The sequence below is a fragment of the Gasterosteus aculeatus genome, chromosome 12 (genome assembly GCF_964276395.1).
Source record: "Gasterosteus aculeatus chromosome 12, fGasAcu3.hap1.1, whole genome shotgun sequence".
Classification (NCBI taxonomy): domain Eukaryota; kingdom Metazoa; phylum Chordata; class Actinopteri; order Perciformes; family Gasterosteidae; genus Gasterosteus; species Gasterosteus aculeatus.
The window spans coordinates 7,731,899-7,743,001 of NC_135700.1; the positions used below are offsets into that span (position 1 = coordinate 7,731,899).

General features: G+C 42.1%; 1 protein-coding gene across 1 annotated transcript; it reads right to left on the reverse strand.

Moving 5' to 3' along the window:
• Positions 1-3,506: 3,506 nt before the first annotated feature.
• Positions 3,507-8,824, reverse strand: psmd14 (proteasome 26S subunit, non-ATPase 14). The gene is made up of 11 exons (XM_040204966.2): positions 8,618-8,824; positions 7,776-7,831; positions 7,275-7,346; positions 7,058-7,177; positions 5,676-5,746; positions 5,385-5,535; positions 5,185-5,292; positions 5,027-5,101; positions 4,817-4,942; positions 3,913-3,975; positions 3,507-3,679 (listed from the first exon to the last, which is right to left on the reverse strand). The coding sequence occupies exons 2-11, from the start codon at positions 7,821-7,823 to the stop codon at positions 3,581-3,583; spliced, it is 933 nt and encodes a 310-aa protein (XP_040060900.1). The 5' UTR covers positions 7,824-7,831; positions 8,618-8,824; the 3' UTR covers positions 3,507-3,580.
• Between the last annotated feature and the right edge of the window lie 2,279 nt (positions 8,825-11,103).

Consider the following 11,103-nt stretch of genomic DNA (forward strand, 5'->3'; position numbering starts at 1 on the left):
TGTCTCTGTGTAGCCCTGCGATTGGCTGGCGACCAATCCAGGGTGTACCCTGTCTATCGCCCGAAGTTGGCTGGGATGGACTCCAGCCCCCCCGCGACCCTGTGTGCAGGATAAGCGGTTTGACAATGGATGGATGGATGGATTATGAGCCGGATTTACTGGCTGGAGTCCAAATTATTCCTCAAATGTGACAATTAGTGCATCGGATTAAACTTACTCACTGTCTTTGGGTTTTTTTGTGCTGTGACCCTTTGGTCACTGTGGACTGCTTCACTAAACACAGAGCAAAGGCTCCTTAGCGAGCGCGTGTTCAGCCCCCACATGCATCATTATCACTTTTCTCTCTTCGTATTTGACCTTTCCACATCACCACACACACACACACACACACACACACACACACACACACACACACACACACACTCCTTTTCCCCGTGTTACACACTTGGTGCCATAACAACATCAGAATGAGCTCTGCCATGACACGCCTTCATCCACCCCCATGAACCAAGTCCTCCGTCTGGTTCGGAGTTCGATTCAGATCCGTCTCCAGACTCCGTCCACGTTCCACATGTGTCAGATGTCACGCTCCCTCCTGCAGGTGCGGGCACCGTGTTTGACATGCTGTCGACGTTGGTATTATCCAGAACACACTGCAGGTATGAACCGCCCTCCGGCCCCGTGCTGAACCACATGTGTGTTTATGCTTTGGCTGAACAGATGTGTTAGCAGAGCGAAGATCCCGCAGGTTGAGGGCACTCTGACTGATGGGGAAAGAGGTCTCAGGAGGGGAGTCGAGCTCTGAGGAGATTTAACACAGCTGTCCGGCAGATTGCGTTACACTAAAACGCCCAAACACTCCACGTTAACTTTGCACATGAGGAAAGGTGAAGTGCAGTTGGGTATTGATCCCCCCCGGCCAAGAGATGCTCCTCCAGGTGTGCAGAGTTCACCAATCCCATACGTATGTGCAATGAAATACTGTCTCCCGTATACAGGCCAGCATGCCGAGTCCTGCCACCCAAACTAGTGTGAAGAGGGAAGGGGAGAAGGACACAAAGCTGTCGGGCCTGAAGTGTTCTGGAGCTTTCCATCATATAAAAAAAGTTCTATTCTGCTGATACATTTGACCCCATAAAACCGCCTCATAGAACCATCTGCTAGTGAAGATCCTGCGATATGATCCAAAGCTCCAAAACAGCTAATAAATTGCCCATGAAGGGAGAGTTGGGGTTGGAGAGGTTGTGCCTCCTCCTCGCAATTTACAAGAATCCAAACCGTCCAGTAAAGCAGTTGCCTTGTTTGCACGGCTCATGCTGTGATCGTTGACGGCTCAAGCCCTAAAAAAAACAACAAAAAAACAACCTCAACTCATCCTCTGGCTCCGGTCCACTGAGGCGGGGCGGAGGGCCGTGGCCTCTTGGGAGCGATCTGTCCTCTCAAAACACACCCAACAGCGTCCATTAAAGCCCCCCCCCGCCCCCCACGCCGTTAACTCATCCGCTTGGAAGTGTTTGACTGCATGAAGAAGGCAGGGAGCCAAACACTGCTTTGAAAACGAGGGAGTTACGGAGGAGCAAGAGGGGAGTTTGTTCTCCTTTGGATCCAATAAGTAAGGCAAGTTCATTTCTGCAGCACAAGGCAACTCAAAAGGTTCCACATAAAACCATTCAAACAATAGGCAACAATCAAGCAACGATTGAAACATTAAACATGGACAATAAACAAGCTTAAAAAGAGAAACTGGTACATTTGTACAGCTGGAGGAAAAAACAACAATTTAAGCGTGGAGTTTCCAGTCGAAGCTCAAAGTATCGGCTATATTTACACTCCCAAACACAGAGGCAGCAGACGGCCAGACTCATGTGAGAAGAAGAAAGCTTAGTTGAGGCTTATCTCATCCTGCTTTCATAACTAAAAAGCTGGTTCAGACAGCAAAGGGGAAGTCTGTAATCGGAAGGATAACATTGTGTTGTTGCTGCAGTGCACCAGGGCTCCTATGCAGGACGCCAGCCGGCCTCCTTTGAGCCTGTAATCTCAGTGAGACATCGCCGTGGACACTTCCAACAGGACGGACCCGGTCTGAAACAGCGCCCGTGATTTCCACCGGCCACAATGCAAATACTTCTGATGATTCAACACTTTAAACGCACAATGGAGGGGACACAGGACGCCCGAACCACTGTGTGTCCGTGCACGGAGGCTTTACGAGGCTTTTTCCTGGAGCTTCCTGCTTTTTGGAAGCTCTAAATTGCTGTGGAGTCAAAACGCAGCGATGAAGCCTCTTCATCGTACTCGTCTTCAAAGATATCTCCACTGTAACTTACACAAAGACCCTGACAGACACATTTTAATGTCAGACTTTTCTATTAGCTGCACACAGAAAGAGGGTTTCCTTTATTGGCTCCACACATATTACACATTTTCATACTCGTTGCCCCCCCTTCTATTTGTTTGGACATTGCTATTAAAAAAAGGCAATCCAAGTTACAGAAGTGTGATGAAACTCCAAAGTGGTGGTGCACAGACAATGAGAATGGATTATTCAGAGGATCAGGAGTTATCTTGGAACACCCTCTTGGTGAGAGGAGGGGTGGACGAACACGGAAAAGATTCTTTCTCCCTATCGAGCGATTGTTTCTGTCGAAATAATATATATATATAAATAGATTTCAATAGTTCATTTTCTAGATTTCGTTTTAAAAACAGCTCTTGAATACACTTCCATGACTATGCAACCTATTCAGCTAGCATACGTTGTACATCTTGTAAGTTCACCTTATTCTTTTATTGATTGATGATTGTTTCTGAACTTGCCTCGTGGACCTCGAGGGGCCCACTCTGTCGCTCCCACAGGGCCTTAAGAAAGGTGTTTCATTTCACAGCTCTACACTTTTACATTTTTCAGAATGTGCTCAAAAAAAAGCTCAATTTCCCCTGTGTGGGTTTCACAGATTTAAATAGATGATGTAATCTGAAGTCCCTTCAGGTCTGTTTAATGGCCACATGGGTCTCGTATTTACTGGGCCTGGTGGAGTGGGACCATATGCTCCATGTTCTCTGCTGCCATTGGAGCGACTGCAGTGAAGCTTCATTCCTGGTTCAAATCTCGTGATCTCATATTGGTTTTAAACTGCGTGAGCGCAGAGCGATGTCGGCTGCTGGGCCCAGTTCCCACTACGAGAACAAGACTCCAACAAGTGACTTTTAGCTGCTCTGATGTAATCTGATGACAACGTGCTGTCTTTGTAACTTCCACCATCTGGTGTTTCAGATCGGTATCACAGCCATTCATAAATATGATGAAAGCACTACATAAACTAACACATCGCTTAATGGTGTATTTGTCTTAAATATTTTATGATGTATTAAATTTGTTTTGGATTCCGTCACCGAGACAGAAGAGCAATTATGATGAATTATACAGTTTAAGTCAAGCAGAAAAGGTTCCGTGATGTGACGATCGTGCCACATACTGCTTGGATAATAGAATAAGTGCCAAAGTCTTCATTTCATACATACATTTATTTTATATAAAAGGAAAAAAAAGTTGCAATATTAACAGTTATACACAGTCCAATCACTGGAAAACTACGGTGTCCAACATGGCTGCTAGGCACTGAACGATGTTGGATGTCATTAAAACGTCTACGTGCTCCTCCAAGTGCCTCTTAGGATCCTGCAAGAAGGACAGAATATTAGCACAAACATCAACAATGAGATATGATGTGTGATGAAGAGGGGTTTTTATTCCACGTGTTTGATTTGAACAGGCCTCAAGAAACTTAAATGAAAACTCCAGCTCTGCTTCCATAACTTGTACCAACGTTCACAGACTATTTATCCGTAAGCAACAAACACGGACCTCAATTTGTGTGGTATTACCAAAAGGAATGGAATCATATCTGTTACCTGTTTTCCAACGTTCTTGATTGCCAGCTGCTCCGGGGTCATTTTGTCCTCCTCCTCAACAGCCTGCGGTCCAAACACAACAGTGTCTTAACATTGCAGTGGAGCACACCAGGAGCATGCAATGTGTGCGTATTTGTAATACTTTTAGCAGTTTTAAGGGAATTAGAAATTCAAAAGGACTTTTAATTTTTATACCAAGACAATCACCAAACTTCTGTATCAAGTGACTATTTAAAGACTGATTCAATCAATCAGTCATTTATTTACATTTTCTAAGAGCCAATCTGTTTGAAGAAGAAATCCCAGTGGAATGCAGATTGTGCGTGGAGGATAACGTCAAGCATCATTTAACTGAAGAAGTTGTGAACGCAGCACGGCTGCATCACACTGGTGGGAGGTGGGGAGCATCGGGGAGGGGATCGATGCCGGTGCCACGGCAACGGCTTTCGGATGAAATCAACGAACTCGTAGGTGGTTAAGTAGTGGAGGAGATGTTACTAATATTAAAATCCTTTATACGCATCACACTGCCTGACAGAATTACTATTTCCCAGCTACCTCGACATATCAAATAGCTGTAAAGAGGAAATAGCAACATTTCTGACTGCACAGTAACAGATTACAGTCGATAAGTAGGTGCAATGAATCACAAAGGGCTCAGCAGAAGTTCAATGACTTGTCTTCCACAGTAAAAGCTGTAACACTATTCGTTACTTGTTAACTAAAGCAGTATTGATGTAACGTAGCAAGCCACTTTTAAAAAGTAACATCTATTTACACCGGTGAAGGAATTCTTCAGTATAAAAAAAGGTCATAAAATGTGTGTAAACATCTGAAACCAAATGTCCACTGGAATAAATGTCCCTTCTTGTGCTCTAAAAGGCCATTTAAAAAAAAGGTTTACCTTGTTGTAGTTCTTAGCCAGCTCCAGCATTTCCTTGACGATGGTCTCATTGAGTTTGCAATGCTCACTGTAGTCCTGCAGGGTCAGACCCTCCATCCAGCTCTTCTTGTGAAGGTTCAACAGCATCTAACAAAACAATGAGCGTTCTTTTTTATGTTCTATTAATAAAAACAATGTAAACAAGTCTGCGATAATCTGTGATATTCAAACCTTTTGCTCCAGCTCGTTTTTCCGGTAATTGATGGTGATGGAGTAGTAGTGTCTGTTGAGTCCATGAATCAGAGCCTGAAAACAAGAGAAAACAATCAATATTCCTGTGCTTTAAAAGCAATTGGACACACTTTGGACCTTTGAGCGGCGCTACGAACCTGGATTGAGGGCTTGTTGAGATGCCCCAGGTTAGATGTGGTTTGTCTTGGTTCATGACCCAACACCATCATGTTGGCATTGATCAATCGGAAGGCATCAATAACAACCTGGGAGGAGACAAACGCACATGAAACCACTTTACCGAACGGCACGTTATTTCTAAAACGCAAGTTCCTGATTAACGGGCGTCCATCTTTACCTTTCCTTTGACGCTCTGAATGGGATCGACCACCACAGCGACGGCTCGCTCCGACAGGGCCTCGAAGCTCTGCTGCGTGTTGATGTCCACGCCAGACAACCAACAGCCGAAACCAGGGTGACTGTGGTACCACCCCACCACCATCTCTGGTCTGGTGAGCAACACGGGCGAAAGACAACACACACACGCTTAGCGGGCAGCCGAAAGGGATGGATGTTTACCTACAAATGTACACTACAATGAAAGCTATCGGTGAAGTATTTTTCTAAATATTACACTTGGAAGTTTTACCTGCCGGTCTGCTTCAGCATGTCCAACATCTTGGCCTGGAACACGGGGTCCACAGCTTCTACGCTCACACCCTGTGAGGTAGAATGTGTTCATTCAATAATACGGTTCATTCAACTACGGCAGAAATCTATACTTGTGGTAAAATTGTCAAAATCAGCGAATACAGTTCCATGCATAAGTATTCACTCTCCTTGGACTTTTCCCCATTTTGTACTGTTACGAAGTAGATTTCAAATAGACTTTTCCCCATTTGAGGGCGCAAAATACCTTTTATTGTGACACAAACAATAATGACACCAACAAAATCAGTAATCACCCCCCCGAGTCATTATTTGATCAAATCCCCTTTCTCTTAAATTACTGCTAGTCTTTTTTGGGGGGTGTCTCCACCAGCTTGGCCTATCTACAGATGGACATGATTATGCCGAGCTGAGCTAAGCTCATTGTCCTGCCGCAAGATGAACTTTCGCTCAAGTCTTTTGCAGACTACATCATATTTTCTTCATTCAGTATTGCCCTGTATTGGGTTCATCCACCCTTCCTCCAATTCGGACAAGTTTGCCTGTACCTGCTGAAGAGAAGCACCCCACAGCGTGATGCTTCCACCACCACCACAGTTCCCTGTTGGGCTCAGGGTGATGGCCAGTGTTGGGTTTCCACCACACAGCGTTTTTGCACTGAGGCCAAAAAGTTCTATTTTGGTCTCATCTGCCCAGAGCACCTTCTTCCACATGTTAGCTGTGTCGCCCACATGGCTTGTGGCAAACAAACAGGATTTTCTATAGTTTCATTTCAACAGCTGCTTCCTTTTGCCGCTCTGCCATAAAGACCAGATTTGTGGAGTACACGGCCAATAGCTGTCCTCTGGAGAGATTCTCCCTCCTCACCGCTGGATCATAGGAGCTCCTTCAGTTACCATGGTTGCTGCTCAGATTCATTTTCTCTTCAGTTTGGCTGGACGGCCTTCTCTTGGTAGGTTTGCCGTTGTACCTTATTATTTCCATTTTTTTAATAATGGATTTACTGGCGCTACGTGAAATGTTCAAAGCGTGGGATAATTTTTTTTATAACCTAATCCTGCGTCATACTTAGCTACAACGTTGAGCTCCTTTGTCTTCATAATGTTTGATCTTTGTTCAGTAAAGCTGTCTAACAAACTCTTTCATACAGAGATCAAATTATAGACCCTACTTACCAATTATGTGGTGTGCAAATTGACTTGGGAAGACAATTGATCGTATCAGATTTTTCTTAGGGGTTTCACAGTAAAGAAAAGTCAAGGGGGGGTGAATACCCATGCCAGGCACTGTATACCATGCATTGACTAAACATCACAACAAGGAAGTTAGCTTTATTCATTTCGTTATAGGATAAATACATACCGTTCCGGACTGTGGCATGGCAAACACATCAATCACTCGTACTGTGTAGTCATCAACAAATTCTCCCAACATCAAGCCCATGACCTCCATTGGTACTCCAGCACGTCCGTGCTTCAACATCTATGGAAGAGCAGATACATGGGAGAAGTTACAAAGGGATTATTTGAAACACAATCACGACCACATAAAGTGTTCAGTGCATTCGATGTTTGAGTACCTTGAGCAGGGCCAGAGAGGAGATGTAAACTTGCTCTGCTGTGTCCACAGCAGGTGCATCTGTCGGGGGACCCTGCGGAGGCACAGCAGAGTTTATCGAGCCTTTCTTACACAGTAGTTATGCAGATCAATACAATTAAACTATAGTTTAGAACTTGAATGCATGAAATATATTATGGGTCAATATTTAGTATCCTTTCAATCCTTTGGTAAACTATTAAAAACTCAGGGTATGACATATTTGTGAGATTGCACTAGAACTCGAGCAAAGCCACCCATGTCTCATTACTGTTAATAAATCAATTTAATTTATATGATTAATAAATACAGACTACTGGGCCCATTATGGATTCAATCAAATATCTAGTTTAGTCCAAAATTCCTAATAACAACATTTATATAATAATTGATAAGTATAAGGTTTCAGGCTGAAAAGTTGATTTAAGAGGTTTGGTTTAAGAAATTTTCCATTTCAATCAATAGTTTTGTTCAAACGTGTTACCTGGCCAAGTCCTGGCATTCCACTTCCGAGCCTCAGCAGGCGATCCATATCGAGATCTGAAGAGCAAACACAATTAAACTTTCCGTCAAACTACACATTTATACTAGTGGAGATACACATTTGATTTTATCTTTATTTAGAACTAATCCAAAAAGGTTTGGGACAAGTTCATTAACAAAATATACATATGGCACAAGTAATGGACTAATATTTACATGGACCACACTTAGTTACAGGTTGCATATAGTCGGGTATAAACTGTTAGATAGCGAACATTAAGTCATATGTGGGTTTAATAGATGGAGTTGAATCGACGTTAACAAAAACAAGAAGCAGAATAACTTAAATCATGATTTAGTATCGCGATATTGGGATTCACATCATCTAACGTTATATTCTAAATTATTTGCGTTATGTTTCGTGCCTTCTCTTTCGGTCATGAAATTGACATTAGGATTTAACGTTACAGGTGTGACGTTATTTAAGTAGCCGATGAAATTCCAACAAAGTAGAAATTAGCCACGCTAGTTAGCTTGAATTTGCTAATCATACAAACGTAGCAAAAGAGTCTTGAAACCCACCCATTTATTTTTTCAAATGAAAGTATAGGTTACCATATATAGGTAACAAAAAGACAGAGACATTTATAACACATGTGTCATTAAAACGCTCGGTTCATTGACAGTCACATCCACGTTAGCTCGCTTTTAGCTCCCTGTTAGCTTCCTCACGCTTAGCCTTTGGCATCTCACACAAAAACAGCAACAAAGTCTTAACACTTATTTGATTTCACCGCGTTTTATGAAAGCCACTGACTGCGGTTACGCCGTAAGTTCACTTACCTGTTGTCAAATATTTCAGGTGTTTTGAAAAGGCTGTGTTTCTGTGATCGGTCGAGTCAGTGTAATTGGCTACAATGAATCAGCCAGAATTCTCTTCTTTTTTTTGTTAGAGAATCTACTTCCGTCGCACTCGTGACGTATGTTGTTGTCGCCAGAGTTGCACCTCCATGATCTAGACACAAGGGCGCGCTAGAATGAATACGTTTCACAGTTCTGCTGCTCCTGCGATAATTGTTACCATTTCTACAATGGTAAATATGTTCTATGGATATAGTTATATCGGTGTATATGTATGTCCTATGCACAACTGATTACTGCTTTTACTTATTGACAATGTAAAGTCTCACTCTATTACATAAAAGTAATACGATAAGCTTACACAATTAAAAATATATAGTTGGTACTTAGAAACAGAATGATTAACTACAAAGGCCTACTAACTGTGTTATAACATCTGTTTTATATTAAGTACTGACATTATATATATTTGGTTCAGGGACCTATGGATATTCTTCATATTGTGTTTTATTGGCACTCTATATCTTGGCACAATATTTCTTGCTATTCAATATTTTTATCTTGTGTCACTATTTCTGTGTTCTCCATTGATGTACAAAAAGGATTTCTAAACGTTAAATGTGTACGTTTTTAAGTCAAGTTGTGAGACATTCACAATATTGACATCATGAATCTTTCAAATGGTGATTGTTTATAATATAAAATGCTTTTATATTTGGTAACACTAAATACAATATTTCCCTTGCGGTTGTTTTCTTTCTTTGGGTCGATGGCTGTGTATTTACTACTAATACTACTGATATTAAGAGTATGCCTGAATCAAGAATGACAGATGTAGTTACACATGTACAGTATATATCTGCTCCTTGTACAAGAAATTATAGAGGTGCATCAATGTATTTCAAGAACAGGAGACTAGTTAAGTCTCTAGTTTGACATAATAATCATTACATTTTTCAATCAAATTGAACCTAAATATGCACCAAGACCTTTTCTTCTAGGACTTACTCAACATAGAAAAGAAATACAGCACGGACAAAATATACAGCATCTATATGTCCATGCTAAAAAGAATGAAAATAGCTGAGAAGTTGTGTGGTTTCTCATATTTCAACACGCAAGCATTTCATTATTCCCCGAGGAGCCCTACTCTGAGCTGAACCACAACACCACTCGGCTTGTGAAAAAACTCCTCTGTTGGGCTCGCTTGTATTCCAGCAGGACAACTTGTACATTTCCCCCCGAAGGTTGTTGTTGGTTACTTGACTTCCCAGCCAGGTCATCAACAGGAATTTTTGAATTCCTTCATTCCTTAGAGAATGAGGAAGGGGGAGATAATCATCCACATTCCTCAGCCCCTGCATCACCACACCCTCTTACTACCTCCACACAATTCCCTGCACTCAGCGGTCGTAACCAGGATGTGCTTCCTTGTGATAGACTTAACTCTAGTTTAGATGGATTTTACGATCCACAACGTGTCAACTTAAATAATTAAGGTATATATTAATATATAGTCCCTGAATGTTGTTGCCAGTTTGTATCTAATTTACTTCCTAGGATACTTCTAGTATTTCTGCTGATAGGGTTTGAATCTCTCCCCCATAGTGACCATTAGGTAGCTTCGTCAACCAATAAAGGAGCTGGTGAAATCGACGACTTGGTCTGAGAGAACACAATTCTGGAGACAAACTCATTCTCATTATTTTTTCTTCCCAAGTGGGTCGGGTTTATTGTTTTCCGCATTCGTTTTGCTGACAGTGTTATCTCATTTAATTCAGCTCTGCTTGAGATTGGTGAGCAGCTTTTCATTGGTTCATTCAGAAAGTTATCCATTTGGCTTCAGACAGGGAGACTCCTTCCTGCAGTTTTACCCAGAGAAACAATGGATGAAAGGATGAAATAGCCAAAGGCTACAGATCAATTGGATAATTGACGAAGTGAGTTATGAGTACAATGCATGTAGCGAAATGGCTGCTAACAACACATTGGATCTAATGTGATAACCATCAATCAATAACTACAAAAAAACAAAAATCACACAGAATCACATCTACTAAGAGTATTGGAGCTCCTTATTCAGATAGGAGTGAGCTGACATTTCAAAGACCATCAGAAGTAGCTTGTAACACGACACCAGCAAGACATCTTAATCCGACTCACAGACGCAATAAGGGGGAGAAATTTGATGCTTTAGAAGCTTCCATGCACCCTGATGGGATGTGGATTCAGCTTTGCTTAATACATCTCCTCCAGAATCACTGCTAGTGGGAAGCACGGCTTTGTGCACCTAAGTATCCATGTGTGAATATAAAATGACTTTAATTATAAAATAGTGAGGGGGAAATGAGCACCTCGACAGTTATCTCCGGGCCAATGCAACTGATTGAAGTGGCTCTGCTGCATCTCTACCAGTCGGTTTCCCTTTTAAAAAGAAATACTCATATCGGTTTACACAAACACCGCAA

Excerpts from the sequence above, each read along its gene's own strand:
- psmd14 (XM_040204966.2), bottom strand. The coding sequence starts at position 7,823 with ATGGATCGCCTGCTGAGGCTCGGAAGTGGAATGCCAGGACTTGGCCAG. Across the intron at positions 7,347-7,775 it reads GAATGCCAGGACTTGGCCAG|GGTCCCCCGACAGATGCACC; the intron begins GTAACACGTTTG and ends GTGCCTCCGCAG. Across the intron at positions 5,536-5,675 it reads ATGCTGAAGCAGACCGGCAG|ACCAGAGATGGTGGTGGGGT; the intron begins GTAAAACTTCCA and ends GTTGCTCACCAG.